This window comes from Triplophysa rosa, linkage group LG16 (genome assembly GCF_024868665.1).
Source record: "Triplophysa rosa linkage group LG16, Trosa_1v2, whole genome shotgun sequence".
NCBI lineage: Eukaryota > Metazoa > Chordata > Actinopteri > Cypriniformes > Nemacheilidae > Triplophysa > Triplophysa rosa.
In genome coordinates this window covers 10,278,980-10,301,029 of record NC_079905.1, presented here as the reverse complement: position 1 = coordinate 10,301,029, position 22,050 = coordinate 10,278,980, and the positions used below count along the sequence as shown (strand labels likewise).

General features: G+C 37.7%; 1 protein-coding gene across 2 annotated transcripts in view; it reads left to right on the top strand.

The window, feature by feature from the left end:
- Positions 1 to 22,050, top strand: part of vps50 (VPS50 EARP/GARPII complex subunit) — a 132,660-nt gene that overhangs the window by 695 nt on the left and 109,915 nt on the right. For both annotated transcript variants that reach the window (XM_057354235.1, XM_057354236.1), the window contains 5 exons: positions 18 to 845; positions 1,332 to 1,400; positions 12,037 to 12,159; positions 12,742 to 12,813; positions 16,798 to 16,851. In XM_057354235.1, the coding sequence (XP_057210218.1) occupies positions 699 to 845; positions 1,332 to 1,400; positions 12,037 to 12,159; positions 12,742 to 12,813; positions 16,798 to 16,851 (465 nt within the window). In that variant the 5' untranslated portion in view covers positions 18 to 698. Of the gene's footprint in view, positions 1 to 17; positions 846 to 1,331; positions 1,401 to 12,036; positions 12,160 to 12,741; positions 12,814 to 16,797; positions 16,852 to 22,050 lie in introns of those variants that run through there.

Here is a 22,050-nt window from a genome sequence, read left to right as displayed (position 1 = left end):
TATCTGTTTATTTTCAGTTTGAGAGAAAGAGCAGAAGGATTAAATCAACAGCTCAGCCGCCCGCGGGGGTGGTGCCACTCCTTCATTTGACTGGGAAATCATCAGTGGTGGATATCAGTGGAACTTTATTTACAAAAACACTGGGTCTTTTATTTATTCTCCAGCCAGTCTGAAATGTTCACCTCAAACACCCACTCGATGTTTTTGACACTAATCTTTTATTTGCTGTAAACTTTTCTCCGAGCCATATGATGTCAATGACCAAAACAAATGAGGTTTGGCAGCATTTTACAATAATCCAAAATGTCATGTCATTGGGTATATCTGTCAAAACATGCTAGTGTAATGATTTGAAAAGTCATTGGACTTTTTAAAGCATTATCCAGCTATTTTAGAAAAGTAATGATTATCGAACAGAAAATAGAGTGACACACCAGGAAATTACTGAGTAATGATTATAAGGTTGGTGGGTGGGTGGATGGATGGATAAACATAAATACAAAAATAATTAGGCCTATTAAGTCATCATCATAAAAACAACATGGCATTTTTGCGGTATTACTGTTAATGGTAATGTTGTCCTGCTTTATAAATTGTGTTTTTCTTCATATGTAAACCGTTTTAGACGAGTACTTGGAGAGATTGGACGCAAATCCTCAGGGAGTGAGCGGAACTACGTATCCCATGCTGCACTGCACATGACCTGTCACGTGATCCCCGTAGTGAAACATGGCACCTGTCTAGCACTACAGGAACTGAATTGCAATTTGACAGAGAAATACAATATCGTCGCGTCTGTTCTTAAATATACGATGCAGAAAATCAAGTCTTTGATGGCCCGTCAGGTGAGTTTTTGCTCATTTTATGTTAGCCCACTTTTTCATTTCATTGACGACTCCGGAAGCGTTTTAATAAGCTAGCCTGCTAGCTATAATACAATTTAATAGAAAAACAGCTTGTATTCGCTGGTGATGTACGTAGTTTTGTAATGCATTAACGTTACATCAATGCCATTGAAAGGACAAGGGAGAACGGTCAGTAGTACAAATAATGATGATAACCAGCTTCAGTGTTTATAGTGCTCAAAATGGATGGTCATTTGTTAAATCGGTTCAAAACACAGCCTATTTTCACTCAATTCATACCCAGTTCAAAGTCATATTCTTATAAACCTGTAAACACACAGTCAGCTTATCAATGGTTTTGTTACGATCATTGCCCTGTCATTGCACAGCTGTCACTGAACTGACAGATTGGTTGTAGCAGTTTCTCTTTTCGTAAAATATCGAATAGTTATTGTTAGTAACGTGGACTGTTTATTTTTCCACAAGGGCCTGAAAAGTCCTCAAGAGAGTGTGGTCGACATGAGCCCCGTGGAGAACTTCAGGATCCCCAGCAAGGTGTGTGTGCAAGACATTATTATATTCAGACATAACCTGTGCTGATGTGCTAGTTATTTACTTCTTTATTTTGCTGTACTGTAATGGTTTTTGGTTTATAAATGCAGAGGTTTATTTAAAATGGTTGAATACAATAATGTTGTTTCTAAAACTGTATGATGTGTTGTTTACAAAAGAAAAAGATCTAGCTTAAACAGTTTTGTAACTGTTTTCTGTCATTGTAGAGAGATTGACAGAACAAACATTAGTAATGATAGGAATAGCCCAGGAAGTACACTCCTTATGTCACACATATGTCAATGGGGGTGTAACCATACACTCAGCTCACGATTCGGTACATATCTCGATGCTGGGTTCACGATACGATACACATCTTGATATTTTGAACAAAATAAAAAAATGAAACATTTATTTTCAAAATATTAACAATTTCAGTAACTTTTTTTGTTGCACATACAACTTAATAAAGAATTTTAACATTTTAAGGCTTAACTGAACCTGCTGTACTGCAGGTTTGTCAATGAGTGACAGCAAATTTTGATTTAGGTTTAGTCATAGTCTTTTGACTAAAATGCAATTAAGTTTTAGTCGACAAAATCTATCCGGTTTAACTAATTTAAATGGTGTAATTAAATGTTCCATACAAAGATTTAGCTGTTTTGATTTAATTTACTTTACCTTAGAATTAAATTAAACCAGGTCATTACCTTTATTTTTCAGAAAAGTTGAGTAACTACTGGATATGCATTGTTGTAACACAGAGAATATTAGACCATGAACGACATGTAGCAGTTCATTCAGTCTCATTTTGACTCAATTGACTCGTTCGTTCAGTGAAGGGCGTGTTCATTCAGTACATTCAACCAATGAAACGCTCTGACAGAGCTCACACTCAAACGCTATTGGCGCGCTGTCTTTGCTTGAGACAGTAATGAATGAGAAAAATCTTTCAAAAATACATATCACATAAACTGCATTACATTTCTTCAATCATGCAAATCACATACTTGTTTTCTAGCATGTCATTCGATCTTTTAATATGCAGTACGACTCACTTCATCACTTCTCTAATCGGAACAGCGCTTGTTTCTTTTGGCTTTATGTTGCATATCATGTTATGCAGCAGCTCACGTTAGCGGATAAATTAACATTGGCATTTAAAAACGTTTGTGCTGCCCTTGTAATGAGTTTCGGGGTGACTCGCCAGCAGTCACGCTTCAAGTTTGCTGTGTTTTAACTAGTGATGGGAAGTCCGGCTCTTTTCTGCGAACCGGTTCTTTTGGACAGTTCTTTCAATGAACCGGTTCAAAAAACCGGTTCACCGATTCTCTTACACTCTGACGTCATGACGTCACTCGCCCTGACGAAACGTGTCAAGTCTATCATCCCTACCGGCTGGGATGAAAATACACTCGGCACATTCAAATATAAACCAGTAATCATAACTTCTGTCAGTTAACACATCACGTCATGATCTGTTTCTTACATATACGTTTTGCAACTAAAGCACCCAAATAGGCACAGTGAAGTGCAGCAAACTATGACATTTTAAGTCTTAAAGATAAAAAGTTAATAATTAATCTTCATCAGCATTTTACAGAAACTATATAATCCATGCATAATTCAATACGATTTATGTGTTATTAAATAAATTTACGCTTTGCCAGATTGCTCCATATATTTTAAGTCCTCGGTTCACGTGCGCTCGTAACATTAGCACAGCATCAGTTGTCCACACTGTTCTGTAGCCTCACGGTGAATCACGCATGCTCACTATCCTTAGCTCATCGGTTCTCACTCACTCACTCAGTCGGACCGACTCGGACATGTCCGAAAGAAGCGGCTCTTCGGTTCGTGTACTGCTGAATCGAAAGCTGTTGCAACCGGCTCTTGACTCGAGAACCGTTCTAGCAGTGGCATGAACGTAAACGGCGCTGCAGATTGGTTTACGTACAGTGATAAGGCAGTAATAAAGTCCTAAACATCTTTCCAATGTGTTTTATAGTATCACAGCTCTGTTTTATAAAAATATCTGACTTAGATGCTTTTTATCTGCTTTAAAATTACACGCATGCGCAGTATCATCGGTTCTGAGTCGGACGTGTCCGAAAGAGGCGGCTGTTCGGTTCGTGTACTGCTGAATCGAAATCTGTTGCGAACCGGCGCTTGACTCGAGAACGAGAACCGTTCTAGCAGTGGCATGAACGTAAACGGTGCTGCAGATTGGTTTACGTACAGTGATAAGGCAGTAATAAAGTCCTAAACATCTTTCCAATGTGTTTTATAGTATCACACCTCTGTTTTATAAAAATATCTGACTTAGACGCTTTTTATCTGCTTTAAAATTACACGCATGCGCAGTATCATCGGTTCTGAGTCGGACGTGTCTGAAAGAAGCGGCTCTTCGGTTCGTGTACTGCTGAATCGAAAGCTGTTGCGAACCGGCAACCGGAATCCGCTTGCTTCTCGCACATGATGATTACGTCATGTTTAGATTTATATAATCTTGTTTAGAAATTAAATAAGATGTTCATGAAAACACCATGGATTACACTAATAAACTAAAATAAATGTTTAGTTTATTATTTTTGCGAACAATTCTTTTTAACCTTTAAAATAATTAACATAAAAGCACAACTGCACAAACGTTTTCTGTAATGCATTTTAAGCAACATTAATATTAAGAATATGTTTGTACAAATTCTTATGACCATTAAAAGTGTGATCTGTGTTCAAATGTTTATGTTCATGTTGCAAATGTAGTTTCTTATATGTACAGTAGATATACTAAATCCTATTGAAATCAAGCTGGCTCTATCAGCTAGCTTAGCTATAGCTTGAATAGCTTCTCCGCTCGTGCTTAACAGTTCAGTTCAGCGTGTAGTAGTTTACTGTTGGATTTACTGAAAAGTCGTTGATACTGGCTGGTTTATTTTGAGTGGGATGCGTTGTCATGCATGTCAAAAGTGAGTAACTGAAGGAATTTGTGGATAAGTGCTTTTTGTAGACGCGAACCGTTTCAAACGATTCAGTCCGATTTGGTGAACCGGTTCGACCGCATATGTCTCTACCGCATATGTGAGATAAGCACACGTGACGCGCTGGCGCAGAGTATAGGGTTGGGAATCGAAAATCAATTCCAATTTGGAATCGGAATCGAAAGGCTAGGAATCGGATCGGAATCGAGAGGAATAGGAATCGGATACTTGAGATTAAAATTTGAATTCCTCTTATCAATTCCTGTGTGCATATTTTCAGAAAAGTACACATGTTGCATGATCTGCTGATATCTCAATAAAAGCCCTTATGAAAATTATCAATATTTTTTACTATAGTAAGCATAGTTTAGCTATAGAATTTGCATTAAAGCACAGGAATCACAAATTAACCATAGTTGCATTATAGTAACTGCAGTTTAACCATGATGTAGTTCAACTATGATAATACAAATTGTAATAAATCAGAAAAGGTGTTTCTATGTTTAAATATACACAAAACGGTGCTCATAAATATATATATATATATATATATTGCAAACAAGTCAATAAGCAGGCTAAATGACCATACAGGTTGATATCTAAATGTTTTACTTCAACTGTGGAATCGTAACTGGGAATCGATAAGAATCGAAATCGATAAGCAGAATCAGAATTGGAATCGATAAAATTGAAACGATTCCCAACCCTAGCAGAGTAGGTAGCGTCTTGACCGCTCAACGAATACAATTTAACATCATATCGTAAAATATCCCCATCTCTCTTCGATGCGCATTGTGACATTTTTTGCATCGTGAAATATCGTAGTACGAAGTATCGTTACACCCCTAATGTTGACCATAGCTCCATTCATACTGCACATGTGTAGAATGGTTGTCAATCTTTCATAACTTTATTATGTATGAATATAACCGTATATAGCTGTTTTTGTACTGTTTATTTTTTGTTCTGAGATGAAAACGTTGTGATCATCTCAATAATGTGTCTGAGAGAAAAATGTGCAGTGCTATGTATGGTAAAAGCACCGTTTTAGTTACCACCTAGCTATTATCAAAGTTTGCAAGAAAAGGACATGTTTTAGTCTGGTTTAAAGGCCTTTTTGTGGGTATAGCACCTGCTTGTTCACCTTTGTGAGAAATCAGACACCTTTAAGCCCCAAGCTGACAGAATTATTTGTCTACAATTAGATATATTTTCATTATTCACACATAAAGTTCTTACAGAAATAGAATTAGCGGCTCTAGGAAAGCTAAACAAACTTTGACTGAGTCATACTGTTACTGTGCCACTTGTGTTATAACCTTTATTTAGTGAGATAAATGATCTTAGCATTGGCTCTGAGTGTTGGTTCTAACACTGCTTCACAGGTCCATTAAATCAGCGGGACTATTCTGAGAATAGACTGCTTTTTAACACGTTCTGGCTATTTCTATGTTTCTAATGTGATTATAGTCCTCAGTGTCACCTCTGATATTTCCTCAGATACGTTTTACTTTAGTTTACGGATGCACCGATACCGATACCAGTATCGGTCCGATACCAAGCTCATGTACTCGTACTCGTAATGACACACCGATACCAAAGACCGATACCTCACGTGACATACGAGCCCTATGATTTCCGCAATGCGGAAAACGCGGACGGAATCGAGGAATCCAGTCATTTCCTAACAAGAAATTAGCGCTGAACAGCTAACCTAACAGTTAACGAAATATTCAGATACTGTTTAAATATGTATTCTGCTTGTTTTGCGTGACCGTGTGTGAAAGAGTGGTGCGGTTGCGTGTACTGAACGCATTGTGCTTGTGGAGCTTTCAGCGCCAGCGTTTCACTGCACGAGGACACGAACACAAACAGACATCATTTGCGGCGATCCGTCAAAATAAAAGTCCGGTTAACTTAAACGCTCTTTGCTGCGTCCCGTCAAAATAAAAGTCCGTTTGACTTGAACATGTTATAATACACTCACATTTCACCACACCACCCCCTTAATTTTTTTTGTAATTTGACCACAGAGTGTATTGTTTACTTTAGTGAACTGAAGTAAATGTGCTAGTAAAATTGTGCTACTTATCATAAAAATAGAACTTGATTAAAAAATAGTACTTAAATTTAAGTAGACCTAAAAACAAAAGAAAATGTACCAGTAAGATACTGGTTTATTAACATTATTGTACATTATACAGGCATCGGTTATAGGTATCGGCGAGTACCAGAAGAAAAATATCGGTACTCGTACTCTGTCTTTAAAAAATGGTATCGGTGCATCCCTAGTTTAGATCCCGATTTATGCCAAAAGAGTGTCTGTCATTTTAAGTTATTTTAAAATTTATCTATTACTATTACACATACTTTGGAAAATGATTTTCTGGGCCATATGGCTTGGATCCCCGGTGGGCATTGTTTCAAAATTTTCCAAACTTTTCTCAAGCGATTGAGGTAGTGAGAAAGTGTTTGATCAATGTAATGAACAGCCTGTCCATGTCCGTGCCCAGCAAAATGATGGATTAGACCACTCACATAGCCACCAAGTGCTTTTGTGCCATTAAAGATGCTTGAGTGCATGAAAAGTAGACTTTGTTTTAACATCTTTGTCCAAAGAATATAATTAGTTTGAAAGTGAGAGTAAAGGGGAACATTTTATTAATTTGTTTCAACGAGGAGACATTTATCTTCATTTTGTTAACAGTAATTAACATAGGTTTTTTTCCTGGTGACCTGGTCAGATCAGGATGTTCATGTTAACTTTGCCCAGCCAATATTTTCATGTACCCTGTCATGAATAAAATTAATATCTATGGATAGCTATATCTTTTTAGATGTCTGAAAAAATAAATATTTTTCGTAAAACATTTAATGTGATGTTATGTAACTCCATGACAGTTGTGAGATTATAATATAAATACTTGAATAGCAATGGCATATAGTGTGAAACATTGTGAGTTCTTTGTCATATGCTATCTTAAGCCGTTATCACAATTTCAACAAATCCTCATTTATAATAGACGGCGGAATCACCTTGGAGATGTATATCAGCACAGTTTGCAACTGTTTTATAATAAGAAAATGCAAATATGAACAATTATTAGCATTATAATTATGTTAATTGGCAAGTTCTGTGTTTAAATTTGCATTTGTTGTGTAAAAAAATACAGTGTGTGGGTTTAAAACGACAAGAGGGTAGGTAAATTACTACAGAATGTAATTTTTTGACTTAAGTATTTCTTTAAAACTTGATGCACAGTCATACAGCTTATGCATTTTGTGTAGCTGTCATCACTTACAAATGCATTGCATTATTTCCTTTTGTACCAATGGCAATGATTTAGCAGTTTTCCTTCTTGTAATTTTTGCAGCAAACAGTGAATGTGGTTGTGTAGTTCTGTTCAGTTATTCGTAGCATCAAATGCAGTTTTGCCTGAACCTGGGTGAAACTTAACCTGTCACAAAGAGATGGTTTATGATTCTGTTCCTCATATTTTGTTTCAGATGCTTAATCATTTACTCACCCTCATCAAGTTGTGTTCAAACCTGTATAAATTACTTTGTTTTGCTGAACACAAAGGAAGATATTTGGAAGAATGTTAGCAATTTTCATTTCAATAATTCACTACCATATAGTAGGACAAAAAAAAGTGGTAGTCAAAGGTGCACCACTGTTTGCTTTCCTAAATTCTTCAAAATATCTAATTTTGTGTTCAACAGTTCAAAAAATATAGAATATTTTGTTCTACTGTGGTAGTGGATGATGTCCCAGAACTGAAAATTGCTAACATTCTTCCAAATATCTTTCCCTGTGTTCATCAGAACAAAGACATTTATACAGGTTTGAAACAACTTGAGGTGAGCAAATGATGACAGAAATTTACGTCTGGGAGTGTGAAGTATCAGAAATACAATAAAAAAAGTTGGTTTCACAGCTATGCCCAATATAAGTTAAGGGTTTAGTTAAGGTTAAAACAGTTTTAAGATGGTATGTGACCGTTTTTAACTTTTTTATTTGGTTTATTGTTTTCACTTATGGAAGATTAAACAAACAAGGGCAGGTAGCGTTTTTCCATTTGTTCATCATTTTACAGTTCCTAAAAAATGGTTTCAGCCAACTGTCCTAGTAAGCCAGTTATAACTTGCATTGATGCTTGGTAGGTGTACATTCTGTACCTTATGTCTTTAACAAATGCTATCTCACTTCCCTTGTACAACAGGAACTGTGTCAAATCACAAGGTATTAAAACCTAAAATGTGCTCTTGGGGGTTTTTATATGCCTAAACAGATTTTCACTTGTTCAGTCTGTAGATGGCAGTATAATCACATGATTGAGATTGTCAGGCAGTCTTGTGAACAACTCGTGCGGTTTAGCAGTGCAAAGTCAGTAGTGTTATTAAGAGCGTCTTTACGTCATTAGTGGAGTGTTATCATCAGCATTGACATCATCGTCAATAATATTTTCCATAACACAATTCATTCTCACATTTTTTTAAGAATGTCAGTGACGGTAGACTACGCAGACTTGTCTCACAGATGATGCACATTGCATATTAAAAAATGATGATTGCTAATATTGTTGTCTGATACCTGCAAAGAAATTATAGAGTTTAGACAAAGTGCCGTGACTCGGATTTGATCACATTCTCGCAACAGACGTGACATCAACGGCTGTCTGTCGCTTACCACTCATGTCTGTCCATGTGCACCAATGCTTATTGTTATTTTTAATACGCTTTTGAATAACACTGTGTTATGCGTTTGATCATTCATTCAATAACACTTCAGCTCACTTATCTTGAGCCTTGATTGATATACAGCACATTGAGTCACACTTTTATGTGCAAATAGACTCGCATTCAACTCCATCTCTGCGCACAGGGAATAAAGGGACGGGAAGTGTTAATTTCTCTAAACATTGTCAGCCTAAATAGAATGACAATTAAATTGAACAAAGACTTTGCGACTGTTTTAATTAGCACAGCAGAGATTTATTTTTATTTTCTCACAATCAGTTTGTGTGGAAATGCCGTGATGCTGTGAAGAAGTCTCACCGGATCTGATTTTGGATTTAATTTACACCTGATTTGTCATTATGTGGTGTATACTTCACATATTCGATTCAGTTGTGCATTTTTGATCTCTAATGAAAAGATCAACAATATTCACAAGGGATGTATTTTTAAAGATGACATTATTTGTATTGATAAACACTTTTCTTGAATCCGATTTTTGTTCTTGTCTCAAGTGGGGCTCACAAAACCTTAAAGTCCCCATGAAATCAAAATTTACTCCATTTACTTTATTATTGCACATTGCTAGTTTTGTGGTGAACAGTTTTTATGAATGCAAGTCAATACACAGTTTTTGCTGTTATTGTAATCTTTAATCAAAACTTTCACTCCAACTGACAGTCTGCTGCAAGCTTCATTTCTGAAGGATCTACTTTTCTAGATCCAACCAATTGAGAGTGAATAAACAAGCTATGTTCTCTTATTTTATAGTTCCATATTTTGTTCAACCCCCAAATTCTTCACAATACGGAAGGTAACCATGCATTCACACGAAGCGTCAGCATCAATGCTCGACGGAATGTGTGTCTAAAGCGTGGCCCTGACGCGATTGTTATAGTGACAACAGCCAATCACATTGTTCTCCGGTTTTGCATGAACGCAGTTGGCTAGCGCCTGCACTAGGTTATTTGTATAAGGCAAAGATTGATTGGCTGACGCCTGCGATGGCGCTTGAAAAGTTGAGAGATTTTCAACTTATGCGCCAACGGACCCACAATTCAGTTCTGCAACACATGACGTCATACATTCAAAGTAAATGAGAAGCGTTAACGCTGACTCCCCGTGTGAATGCACCGTTAAGGCGATCACAACTTCTGGTTCATGCCAACTTTAAGGTCTAATTAAGGTCTAATTTGAGATGAAGCTGGAGGTGGAAAGATCCTAGTTTAAATGTCCTGTCTCCAACCTTAATGCATTCCAGTCCATCACACGTCATAGCACAGTAAAGCGTACTTAATCAATATTTATTTGAATTTATTAATAAAACTTACAGAGAGACTTTGTTTCATATCATTTTGTGTTGTGCAAATACAGTATGTTAAAGTTTGTTTTGACGATCTCACTGGTAGCATCTTTGGCTTCCTGAGGTCGGGGTTGATCGGTCTACCTGAGTTCAGAGGTCAGATGTTTGACTTTGAGGGATGTTCCAGATGTTTATTTACGGGTTTTGTGGTGGGAAATATCAGAAATCTGAGGTGTCTGGAATGCAGAAATAAACATTTCACTTAACAACAAATAGGATGCATCAGTATGATTTTCTGATTGGAAACAATGTGTATTGAGAAAAGCACTGTACAGAAATAACTTAACCAACATTTATTTGAAATGGGAAGTTTGGCAATCTAAGCCCCTTTGTTAATAACTAATAGCATTTATGTCAGATTGTCAGCCATGGTTGCTTTTTGCTATGCAGGGCTCCATTGCTACAAATTCATACAAATTATTGCAAATTATTACCAGCAGATAAATCAGATTAAATATAAAGGAGTTTATGCTTACATTTCAAGAAAAGACATTGCCAGTGGGGTAATATATCTAAATCAACATATATTCTCTGTAGACAGGTTTTTATTTTGTGTAAGGTTGCTTGATATGCTTAGAAGGTAAAAATACTGATAAGGTACATTTATTTTTGGTGTGAGGGGACATTAGAAAGCATTTTATTGGGCAAAAATGTGTAAGCCCTTGAGCGCCCGATGACTCATCAATAATTTTGGAGTGTGTATTTTATATGCATATAAAACTTTACTTTGTCAAGCATATGCAGTAGGTGACCTCAAAGCCAACAGACCAAATACCAGAAAAGTCCAATTTTCATTTCACAGAATCTTTAAGCCCTAATAGTAACCGCTGATCCCAGAGATTTTGCCTTTTGTTCTTCCTGAGAGTGTACCAGTGAAGAGTGACTCATAGCACCCCGCCCCCTGCTGATGTTGATGCCATACCTCAGTGAATTCACCCACGCTTTCCTCACAGCACTGCCAACATCATTCTGTACCGCATGCAGTTTCTTTGCGTAGATTAAAGGCTCTCTGGTCAAATTATATCTTATCTTCCGTTTCAATGACATGAAATTGAGGCCTTTATACGAAGGTCCTTTATATTTTATTAAGTGTCTAACTTCAGTACAGCGTGAATGAGTGCTTTATCAACATGGATTGCTTTCTGTGAATGTGTTTGACGGCTGTAATTAAAGGGTTTTTGAATGCTGCCTCAACATCTGCTCTTGTAATTGAATATGGCTCTAAGTTTATCTCGGTCGCAGAGCTGTTTAAACCCCATTGCATCACACGCTATGAGCCTCTCAGCATCATTCTTCAAAGAAAAGAAGATGGCTTTATTTCTCAAAGTTGTTTTGAGTGAAATTGATGTTCCTGTACTGATTCTCATTAAGGTTCATGAAGGGAGTTCCCCAGGGACGGGAGCTAAGACCATTTAATCTTTGGACTATGAGCCATACTTAAGAAATAATCAATGTCCCAACTCGGTTTTGAAGGAGCAAGGCTGTTTTTCCCATCAATGGTGTCCCAGATGTAGAGAGATTTCCTTGCCAACACTCACACTCATTTCTCTCTCCGCAGGAAGAGCTGCGGGAACTAAGAGAGCAGCCCACTGATCCCCAGGCAGAGCAGGAAATCATCGACAGCATTGAGGAAGTGTACTTTTCCAGCGACTCCTTCGACATGGTGCAATACGAGCTTGAGGTGTGTGGGGGGGTTCGGAACCTCTGGTGTACCTTCTGTGATTTTTAATTGTTTGTAAATCTTCAGATTCAGAGAGTCATGATCCTATTTCAAAACAATTCTCTATGCAGAATAAGCGGGTATTCAGTAATAACCTACAGTCAGAAGATCAGTACACTATCTTCTCACACTGAGAGCACTGACTAGCCGATGGTTACGGCTCATCCAGGGGTCTTCACTGTTTGCGTAGTTTGACCCAAGTTGATGGATATTCTGCATCCCGCAGATGTGAAATCTCATTAGGTTTGGTGGTGCATTGCAAAAGCTGCGTTAAATAAGACTTTCAGCCAAGTAGAAAGTAATTACTCTTACGCAAGGCTTGGCTTTTTACTTTTCATTGTTTCTCTCTGTGGGAATGGGCCATTAGGCGTTGTTTGTGTATTCTTTTATTATAAACTCGGATTGATTCATCAATTATCCACAAGTCTACTATTCAACAGGGAAAAAGTTTGTTCAGGCTGTTGAAAAGCTTTTATTTAGAGAGATCTTTATCTGCACAAATTAGACAAAGATTGAAGTTCTCAATTTTTTTCTCTGAAACAGAAACTACCTCCCGATCTGAACCTCCATGAACTCGAAGAATACAGAGATAAGCTGAAGAGACAACAAGCAGCCGTAAGTATAGGATTCAGGGACATCTTTAAAATAAATGTTTAAAATAAACAGCAAGTAGACCTATTTGTGGTATGGTTTGACATACGAGGCATGTGTTGAATCATTACTGAGACTCATGTCTCATCCTGCGTCATCTGTCACAGTTTATTACCATGTTTACCCCGCTTTAGCATGTTTTGTAGCGATCTGGGGTGATCCGCAGTTCACGTCTGCCTTCCAGTCTCAGAAATGTGTTTTTGAGTGTCCTCCTCTTTGGTTTCTCGTGAAATGCTTGCTTACGCACAGCTGTCTTGTCAGCACCGTGCATGATGAAAGATGCGACCCCTGTTTCATGGGAGACACCAGATGACCCTGCCTGACGTTATCTGTTTTGGCCTGCCACAAGCAGACCGTTTTCTGGCAGCACCCGGCCCCCGGGGTCACCGCAGGTGCCTCGGCACCAACCGGCAATCCCTGGTGGTGACAGACAGCTGCAGGCGGGTGGGGTGGACTTCCCGCTGAATGCCATTACTTTAAATTGTGCTGTGCAAGCTCGCGTAACGTGGTGTTTTATTCATGATGTATAAAAGCTCTTCCAATGTCATTTACATGAGAGAACGTGACCTTATGGACAGAAATAGAGTGTTTTTTCTTTTTATTTAAAATAGTCTCTTTACGCTGCACTCATATGCGCTGTCTGTAGATGTGTCTCTGGCAGTTATCGTTGATAGGGTTGGTCAGTGGAAAAGGAATCCATCTGCTCTATTGAAGGTGGCATCTTTTTCTTCTGCTAACAGGCAGCTCTGACACTTCACTGGCAGAAGCTCATCATTGAGCTAATTGCTTGTCGGCAGTGTGAATAAGTCTGACTTTTCTGAAGCAGGATGACATTCTCAGTGGGTTTTAGTTATTTAACAGCAAAAATAGTTTGCTGAGCTTAAGTAACTTAAAGAAATGGTTCACTCAAAAATGAAAATTCTACAATCATTTACTCATTCTTGTATGAGTTTCTTTCTTCTGTAGAACACAAAAAATTACCATTGGACAAAAAATTACCATTGGACCACATTGATTTCTATTGTATGAACACAAAACCGTTGAGACATCTCTCATAATATCTTCTTCTGTGTTCCACAGAAAAAAAAGTCATATACCGGTTTTGAACGACATGAGTTGTGAATAAATGACAGAATTTAAATTTTTGGGTAACTATACCATTAACATTAAAGCAATCCTTTTATATTTAATGTATGGGATATAAAGTATATATGACATTTAATTTGGTCCTAAAACAGATTCTCTACGTTTTTAATCCGGTACTACGAGGAACATTTTGATTTAAGATTTTGGGTAGCACTTTGATTTGCAGTCCTGTTCCACATGTACATGTAAATGTGTAGTTACTAGGCACCAGCCCTAAAACTACCCCTTAATCTAACCCATATTAAGTATATATAGATATATACAGTATAGATGGTTTCATCGGACGCATGTGCCTGGCCCAAAGTTAACTTCCAGTCTGAGTTTGGTTATAATATAACAGTTTATTTTATATTTGATTAATATATTATAATGCTATTATAATTAAATTAAAACTGCTCAGTTATAGATTCTTTGCGAAGGTCTACCGGAAGTTAAGTTTGGGCCACATAATGTATGTTTATGTTCTTACCAAAGAAACCGTCTACTGTATATACGCACACACTGTGAAATAAAAATTCAGCCATATTTTGATCCGAGACCCGCTGCTTTAAAGTATTAGGGTGTTTTGAACTGTAAAATAATTATTAATCTCAGAATTTTTTGGTAGTGAATTATTAAATATTTGGTAATCTACTATAGAGTGAGGAACCTATTTAAGGTTTGATGTTGATAAGGAGTTATAGAGACTGTATTTAGGAGGCTGTAGGGGAACATAGGACATAAAGGTTACAAAACACTAGCCTTTATAATATTGCCCTATGCTTTATGATGTAGCCTACGCTTTGGAGCCGTGTAAACTTTTAGTGACAGTCCTGTGTGTATCTTATGAAAAGCAATAATATTGTTTCAACCTAGAGGGAGGTCTGGGGTAATTGGCTCGTAACATTTAATTTATTTTGCCGTTTTGCAAAGTGAAAGATTGTCTCATGTTGTATTGTTTTGATAAATGTCTCAAAGCCAAGTTTAACGTTTCACAAAAACGATAGTATTTTATGTACAGAATGAACAAGATTTTTTTAGGCAGAATTCCTGCAGTGCTCATTGTGCAACTGTTCACAGGGGGAGGAGAAAAATGGACGAGAGCAATGACAAATAAAGGAACAAACCAAAACAGAGCCAGCCCTAATTGTCTCTGTAGTCTGTGAGAGAAAAAGTACTAACAGATATTGTTGCACAAGAGCACAAGCAGAGCACAAATGCCTTCAAGAAATGAATTCTCGTGAGGCTTTTTTCAAATTAGCCACACACTTTCATTGTGTACATATGGCAGTGAATGTGACTCGATTGGCTTTTGATATAGGCATGTTGATCAGGGCCCAACGCTTAACTTGTTTAGTGCACCATTGGCCTTGAATTGGGACCTGCTCCATTTGATTGAGCTTTTCTTTGCAATCCCAATGAACCGTAATGCAGTTTTAGCTGATTAGATATCTGTGAGAGAGTTATTTCCTGTAGTCATTAGGCAAAATGAAAAGTATTAATGATGAACTTTATTATTTGAGTAATATTTGTTTGTGTTCTTGTTCTTTTAAGGACCATTGTCGTAATTGGAAAATAAGGTAAAGAGTACGTACGGTGTTTGACGCAGTTCCACGCTGGTGTAATTTGGATCCGTAAAACCAGCGCTGGGGAAAATTGCAGGCTGTTTACTGCACTGGTGCAAGCTCTATTTAATAGATTTCTAATTGGAGTTATTAGGCGTGCAGGGATCAGTCTGCGAGAAGGCGTACAGGGAACGTTAGCGCTCTTTTGTCTTGCTGATAGACCGCTTCGCTGGTTGTCATCATATTCGCTCTATCGCTGCCGAGTTGCTGAAGTCTGACGGGTTGCGATACAACATATGTTGGCCAGTTATTTTTAGACGCTGTCTGTCTTCAAGTTTTGGAAATATTGAAAGGGATGGTGATTTTTTTCTAGGTGCTTACTGGTGTTCATCTCAAACACGAATGACCAATAGGTGGGGCAGCGAGCTTTGTGAAAATGATCTCTTTTTGTCATCTGTGAACAATGCGAAATAGCCTACCTTCGCTTTCAGTAAATAAGCTACAGGTTTGCGCAGCATTAAAGGGATATTTCACCAAAAAAAGTGTTCCAAATCTGGATAAATTTCTTTGTTCTGATGAACACAGAGAAATATTTTAGGAAGAATGCTTGTAACCAAACAGTTCTGGGGAGATATTGACTACCATAGTAGGAAAAATGACAATGTTAGTCAAAGGTGCCCTAGAACTGTTTACTTTCCTACTTTCTTCAAAATATCTTCTTTTGTGTTCAACAGAACAAAGAAATTTATGTAGCAAATTTTCCTACTATGGTAGTCAATAGTGCTCCAGAACTGTTTGGTTACAAACCTTCTTCCATATATCTATCATTTATCTTTGCTCTCCTGCCCATCTCCACCCGTCTCAGCTTTTCACACGATGTGTTCCGTTTACACTGCTCAGCTGAGTCTGCCATCTGTTCGGCTCTTACGTCACATCAGCACTTCACAGCTGTCCTGCCACCCCGTTCACGACGGCTGGCCATGCCACGTGACACACATATCGATCAGAGCGTGCCACAGAATGTTTTAGGTTTATGACCTAACCTTCTGTGGCTCCATTATCCCCTGCTGTATGTTAGAATGTGCCAAACATTTATAATGTTGTGATAAAGTCACTGTCGCAAATATGAAAGACATGGAAAGTCAAATTAGGTTAAAAGTTTCTTGTTTCCTTCTAATTTGTGACTCGACTAGTAATGACATTAAATGCACAAATGTCAAACAGATGTTAACCTTTACCTTGTGTTCTCATCTTACAGGTGTCTAAAAGAGTGGCAGACCTTATTCTGGAGAAACAGCCTTCATATGTTAAGGTTAGTAATCTGTCATGTCCGGTTGAACTAGTGCCAGGACACTGTGTCTGGAGGATGTGTTTAGTTGACATCTGACTTCTGGCCTGTTTACTTTTTGTAGACACACAAGCTGTTTGAACAGTCAAAGTAAAAAAAAAAGGATTTAAAATTTAATTTAAACCTGAATATAAAAAAAATGATTTTGGAAAATCAAACTATGAAATGTGAAATATATACAGACGTGCTCAAATTTGTTGGTACCCTTACAGCTCATTGAAATAATGCTTCATTCCTCTTGAAGAGTGATGAAATTAAAAGCTATACTTGCATGCCTTTGGTATGTCATAGAATAAAGCAAAGAACCTGTGGAAAGAGATGAATTATTGCTTATTCTACTGGACACATTTGTTGGTACCCCTTAGATAATACATCATTGGATTATAGTGATATTTCAAACTAATTAGTTTCTTTAATTAGTATCACACATGTATCCAATCTTGTAATGAGTCATTCAGCCTATTTAAACGGAGAAAAGTAGTCACTGTGCTGTTTGGTATCATTGTGTGCACCACACTGAACATGGACCAGAGAAAGCAAAGGATAGAGTTGTCTGAGGAGCTCAGAAAGAAAATAATAGACACGCATGGTAAAGGCTACAAGACCATCTCCAAGCAGCTCGATGTTCCTGTGACAACAGTTGCAAATATTATTAAGAAGTTCCTCCCTGGGCGCGGCCGCAAGAGGAAAATCGCCCCCAGATTGAACAGAAGGATAGTGCGAATGGTAGAAAAAGAACCAAGGATAACTGCCAAAGAGATACAAGCTGAACTCCACGGTAAAGGTACGTCAGTTTCTGATCGCACCATCTGTCGCTTTTTGAGCAAAAGTGGGGCCCAGGAGGACTCCACCTTTGAAAGAAAAACATTTTGCTAAATTTCATATTGACAAGCCACAATCCTTCTGGGAGAATGTCCTTTGGACAGATGAGTCAAAACTGGAGTTTTTTGGCAAGTCACATCAGCTCTATGTTCACAGAGGAAAAAATCAAGCTTTCAAAGAAGTGACCACCATACCTACAGTGAAACATGGAGGAGGCTCGGTCATGTGGGGCTGCTTTGCTGCATCTGGCACAGGGTGCCTTGAATCTGTGCAGGGCACAATGAAATCTCAAGACTATCAAGGCATTCTGGAGCGAAACGTACTGCCCAGTGTCAGAAAGCTCTGTCTCGGTCGCAGGTGATGGGTCCTCCAACAGGATAATGACCCAAAACACACAGCTAAAATCACCCAAGAATGGATAAGAACAAAACATTGGACTATTCTGAAGTGGCCTTCTATGAGTCCTGATCTGAATCCTATGGAACATCTATGGAAAGAGCTGAAACTTGCAGTCTGGAGAAGGCACCCATCAAACCTGAGACAACTGGAGCAGTTTGCTCAGGAAGAGTGGGCCAAACTACCTGTTAACAGGTGCAGAAGTCTCATTGAGAGCTACAGAAAACGTTTGCTTGCAGTGATTGCCTCTAAAGGTTGTGCAACAAAATATTAGGTTAGGGGTCCCATCATTTTGGTCCATGACATTTTCATTTGTTTTATTATTTTATGTTGAATAAAAAATCAAAAGCAAAGTCTGATTTCTATTAAGTATGGAATAAACAATGGTGGATGCCAATTACTTTTGTCAGTTTCAAGTTATTTCAGAGAAATTGTGCATTCTTCGTTTTTGTGGAGGTGTACCAACAAATTTGAGCACGTCTGTATGAAGTATTTAAGCTTTCGCACTTTTTATAATATAACAAATACATCAAAAAAGCAAATTTGTGACATTGACCAGGTTAAGTTTCCTAAGCCAGGTTTTTTTTAAACTGGGGTCTGGAAAAAAAATTATGCAAAAAATGTTTGAACATTATTAGTGTTTATTTTCGAAGTGTTTATCTGTTAGAATCTCAGAATTGTTTATATTTGTATCTTTTTAGTGAGTTTTTCTCACCATAGTAGCCAACAATCGTAAACGATTTCACTTTTACAGTTTATCTAACAAAGTTTCAATGTTTCTTTACACATAAAAAATGATAGATGGATATGAATTTTAGAAAGGGGGTCACTCATAAAAAGATTCATTTTATGTCGGGGTCCTTGACATCATAAAGTTTGAAAACCCCTGTCGTAACCATTGAAGTGCCCAAGATTTTCTTTAGTGCATCCACAAAGCAAAAAACCCCAAAACCCCTGTTTTTCTTGATATATATTAAACAAATTTTTCTTGGAAATGAAATGGGAATTGCGCATGGCATTTCTTGTTGACCTTCAGGAGCATCCTTGTTACCATGGAGATTAATCCTTTCAAACTCTACATTAGCCGGGTTTCCATCCAAAGTTGCGAATTAGTTAATGCGCAAAATTGGAATATCGCATAAAACATTTGCGAATAAGCACCGTTTCCATCCAACTAGTCAACCGTCACTTCCTAATAAACTGCCACTAAATATCAGTAAGAAAAGTAAGAGAAGTCACTGAATATAATAATTTTCATAATACTTGCGCAAGCAGACGATTAGGAAACACAATAAATGCGGTGCTTTTGTGGATGCCTGCTGTTTGGGAAACACAGTCGTGATAGTCGTGAAGAGGCAATTACAGAAATACTTGACGACTTTGCTCAGGCATTTAAGAATGACCGTAACAACATTTCTGATGCTGTGTCACAAGATCAGTACTCTGGTTAGTCAGGTTACGCCGTCTCATAGTGCAGTTACGCTACTTTTTGGAGAAATTCATTCGGCAAATGCGTTTCCATCTCCCATTATTCGCATTAACCCTTTTTCGCAAAAAAGAAAAACCACCTCAAGCGAGCGTAAAAACTTTTTTGCGAATTAAGGGTTTTTAATTCGAAATTTGCCGTTTCCATCACTCGTTTCTGATGCAAAACTTCAAAATGCGAATAAAACCAGAGTGATGGAAACCCACTTATAGAGTATAGACTATTATGTTAAAACGCAGCTTGTATGTGCGTGTATTCGATTTCATATATCATGTGACTGACAGGTTGGCTCAAGATACTTTGTGTTTTTATCTCGAGGGAGACTTTTCCTGTGATTTAGGATCAAAGCAGTATTGGAAGTAAGAAGCTGCGGCTTTGTATCTGTTTGCCTCTGGTCATAGTTCTCTCATCCTTAAACAACCCTTTGAATCGCTTTTGAAAATGGATCACTTTGAATTGTTTAAGGTAATCAGAAGTGGACATGCTGAGCTTTGATTGGGATTTTTACCCTGTATCCGGGAATGGAATCATTCATTATGTTTGATGTACGGAGGAATTTGGATTTGGGTGGGGCGTTGATTCAGAAAGGGAAATATCAGTCTTTTTTCCTTCTCAACTGTTGAGAATAATTACATTTTTAACTTCAGAGATGCACATTTAATCCCCTCCCCATGCTTTCTTGTTGTTAAAAATGAGATATTTCTTAAACTTTTTAAATGAATATTTGTCCCTGTAGAGATTTCCTCTTTGTTAATGAAGAGAACACACTTTGATCTACCAGCAGCTTTTTCGCTGAAGCATCATAATGGTTTTCAATATTAGCAGTAAAATCGAGGCAGATTTTTTGAATGTGTCAGATGCCGCAGCGTTTCTCAGTCACGATCTGTTTAGTTTTTTTTACCTGAAACACTCATGGTTTTTCTTTCCTGTCACCTTGGAATTCAGCTGTATGTGTCTTGCTGGACAATTACTCAGCAGGCAACACCGCACCGATGTGCCGTCCCTACAGATGTGCTGTCCAAGCTATTTTGTAAGCGTACGCATGGTGAGAGGTGAGACTGGAAAAATAAAACCGCATTATAGCTATGAAACACCCCGCAGTGCCTCTAAACATATATTTGAATTGCTAAACAAAAGAAAGTGCGTTTGCTGTCAATTTACAAGATGAATGAAGGGAAAACTCTAGTTTATCATTGGCAGCCTGCGTTTGGTTAGTAGGTAATGATTGGCTGTCATTCTTCATTTTTTTCAAGTGAAACAAACAAACAAACAAACAAACAAACAGTGTTATAGTTTTGTTATGTGACCTAAAGTTGGCCTTGGTGTTGAGGGTCTCCATAACCTTGCTAATGGTATAGTTGTTCATACCAATGATTTCACCCTCAATCCTTTCCTCGTGCTTGATAGCGTTGTACAAAAAGGGCAAGCGTGTCGTTTTTGTGTGGGGTGTTGCTACTTTTTACGTTTGTCAGTAGTATGAGTATTTGAGAAACATGTTTGGAAATCATCATTGTTTGCCAATCTAACGGTGAAGAAATTAAACACTTCACATTTAGGGCACGTTGTTATATTTTCATATTTCCACATCTAAAATGTATCAAAGCTGTTTATCTTCTGTACTAAACTGCAGCTTATGTAATGAAAAGCGAAACACGTGGTGACATTATACTATAGAATATATACTATACTTCTAGAATCATGTCACAAACATTTGCCCTTTGAAGGCCAACACAAAAAACATTAGATATTGTATTTATTATTGATGCTCACTGTAACATATTTCATGCTTAACATCAAAATGAACCCTTTAATGTATTTATAGCTTTATAAAGGTTCTATTAAAAATGTTTTTAAGTGCCATAGTACTTATTACCTTTACTTATACCAGTGTGACTCTAATCTAAAAGTACTCTGGTTTTGGAAAATCCCACTCAATGTCATTTAAAACTGGAAAGTTCTTATACATACAGTCAAGCTCCGTCAATCAATAGGTCACAGAAGCGCACGGGAATAGAAATCGCTATTTTTAAACTCCTGACTCATCTGACATTGAATCATGTAGAGAAAAGTGAGGTTATTTGCGTTCCTCCTTTTTGAAGAGCTTTTACCTCCCATAAGTCTGCTGTTGCTTTGCCACGAGCCATTTTGTAGCTCGGCAGCGCGGTTTGTTCTGAGCCTTTCAGAGATACGGCTGCATTTCAGCCAGCTTTGAACTGTTTTAGCTGTGCGTTTCATAAATCTTGTGTGCTTTGTTCTGTACGTGTCACAGAAATAGTCAAACAGCGGTACATCACAGTGTGATGCACTGAAACATTTTGATGCACTTCACTTGCTTTGTCATTTTTGAGCAGTCTTCTTGACTGTAGTTTGCCTGTAAATTCTGCGAATGTTGCTTATGTAGACGGCTCTCTAGATTTTGGAACAGAGCCAGATATGTACGTTGTTATTTTGTTTGTTGT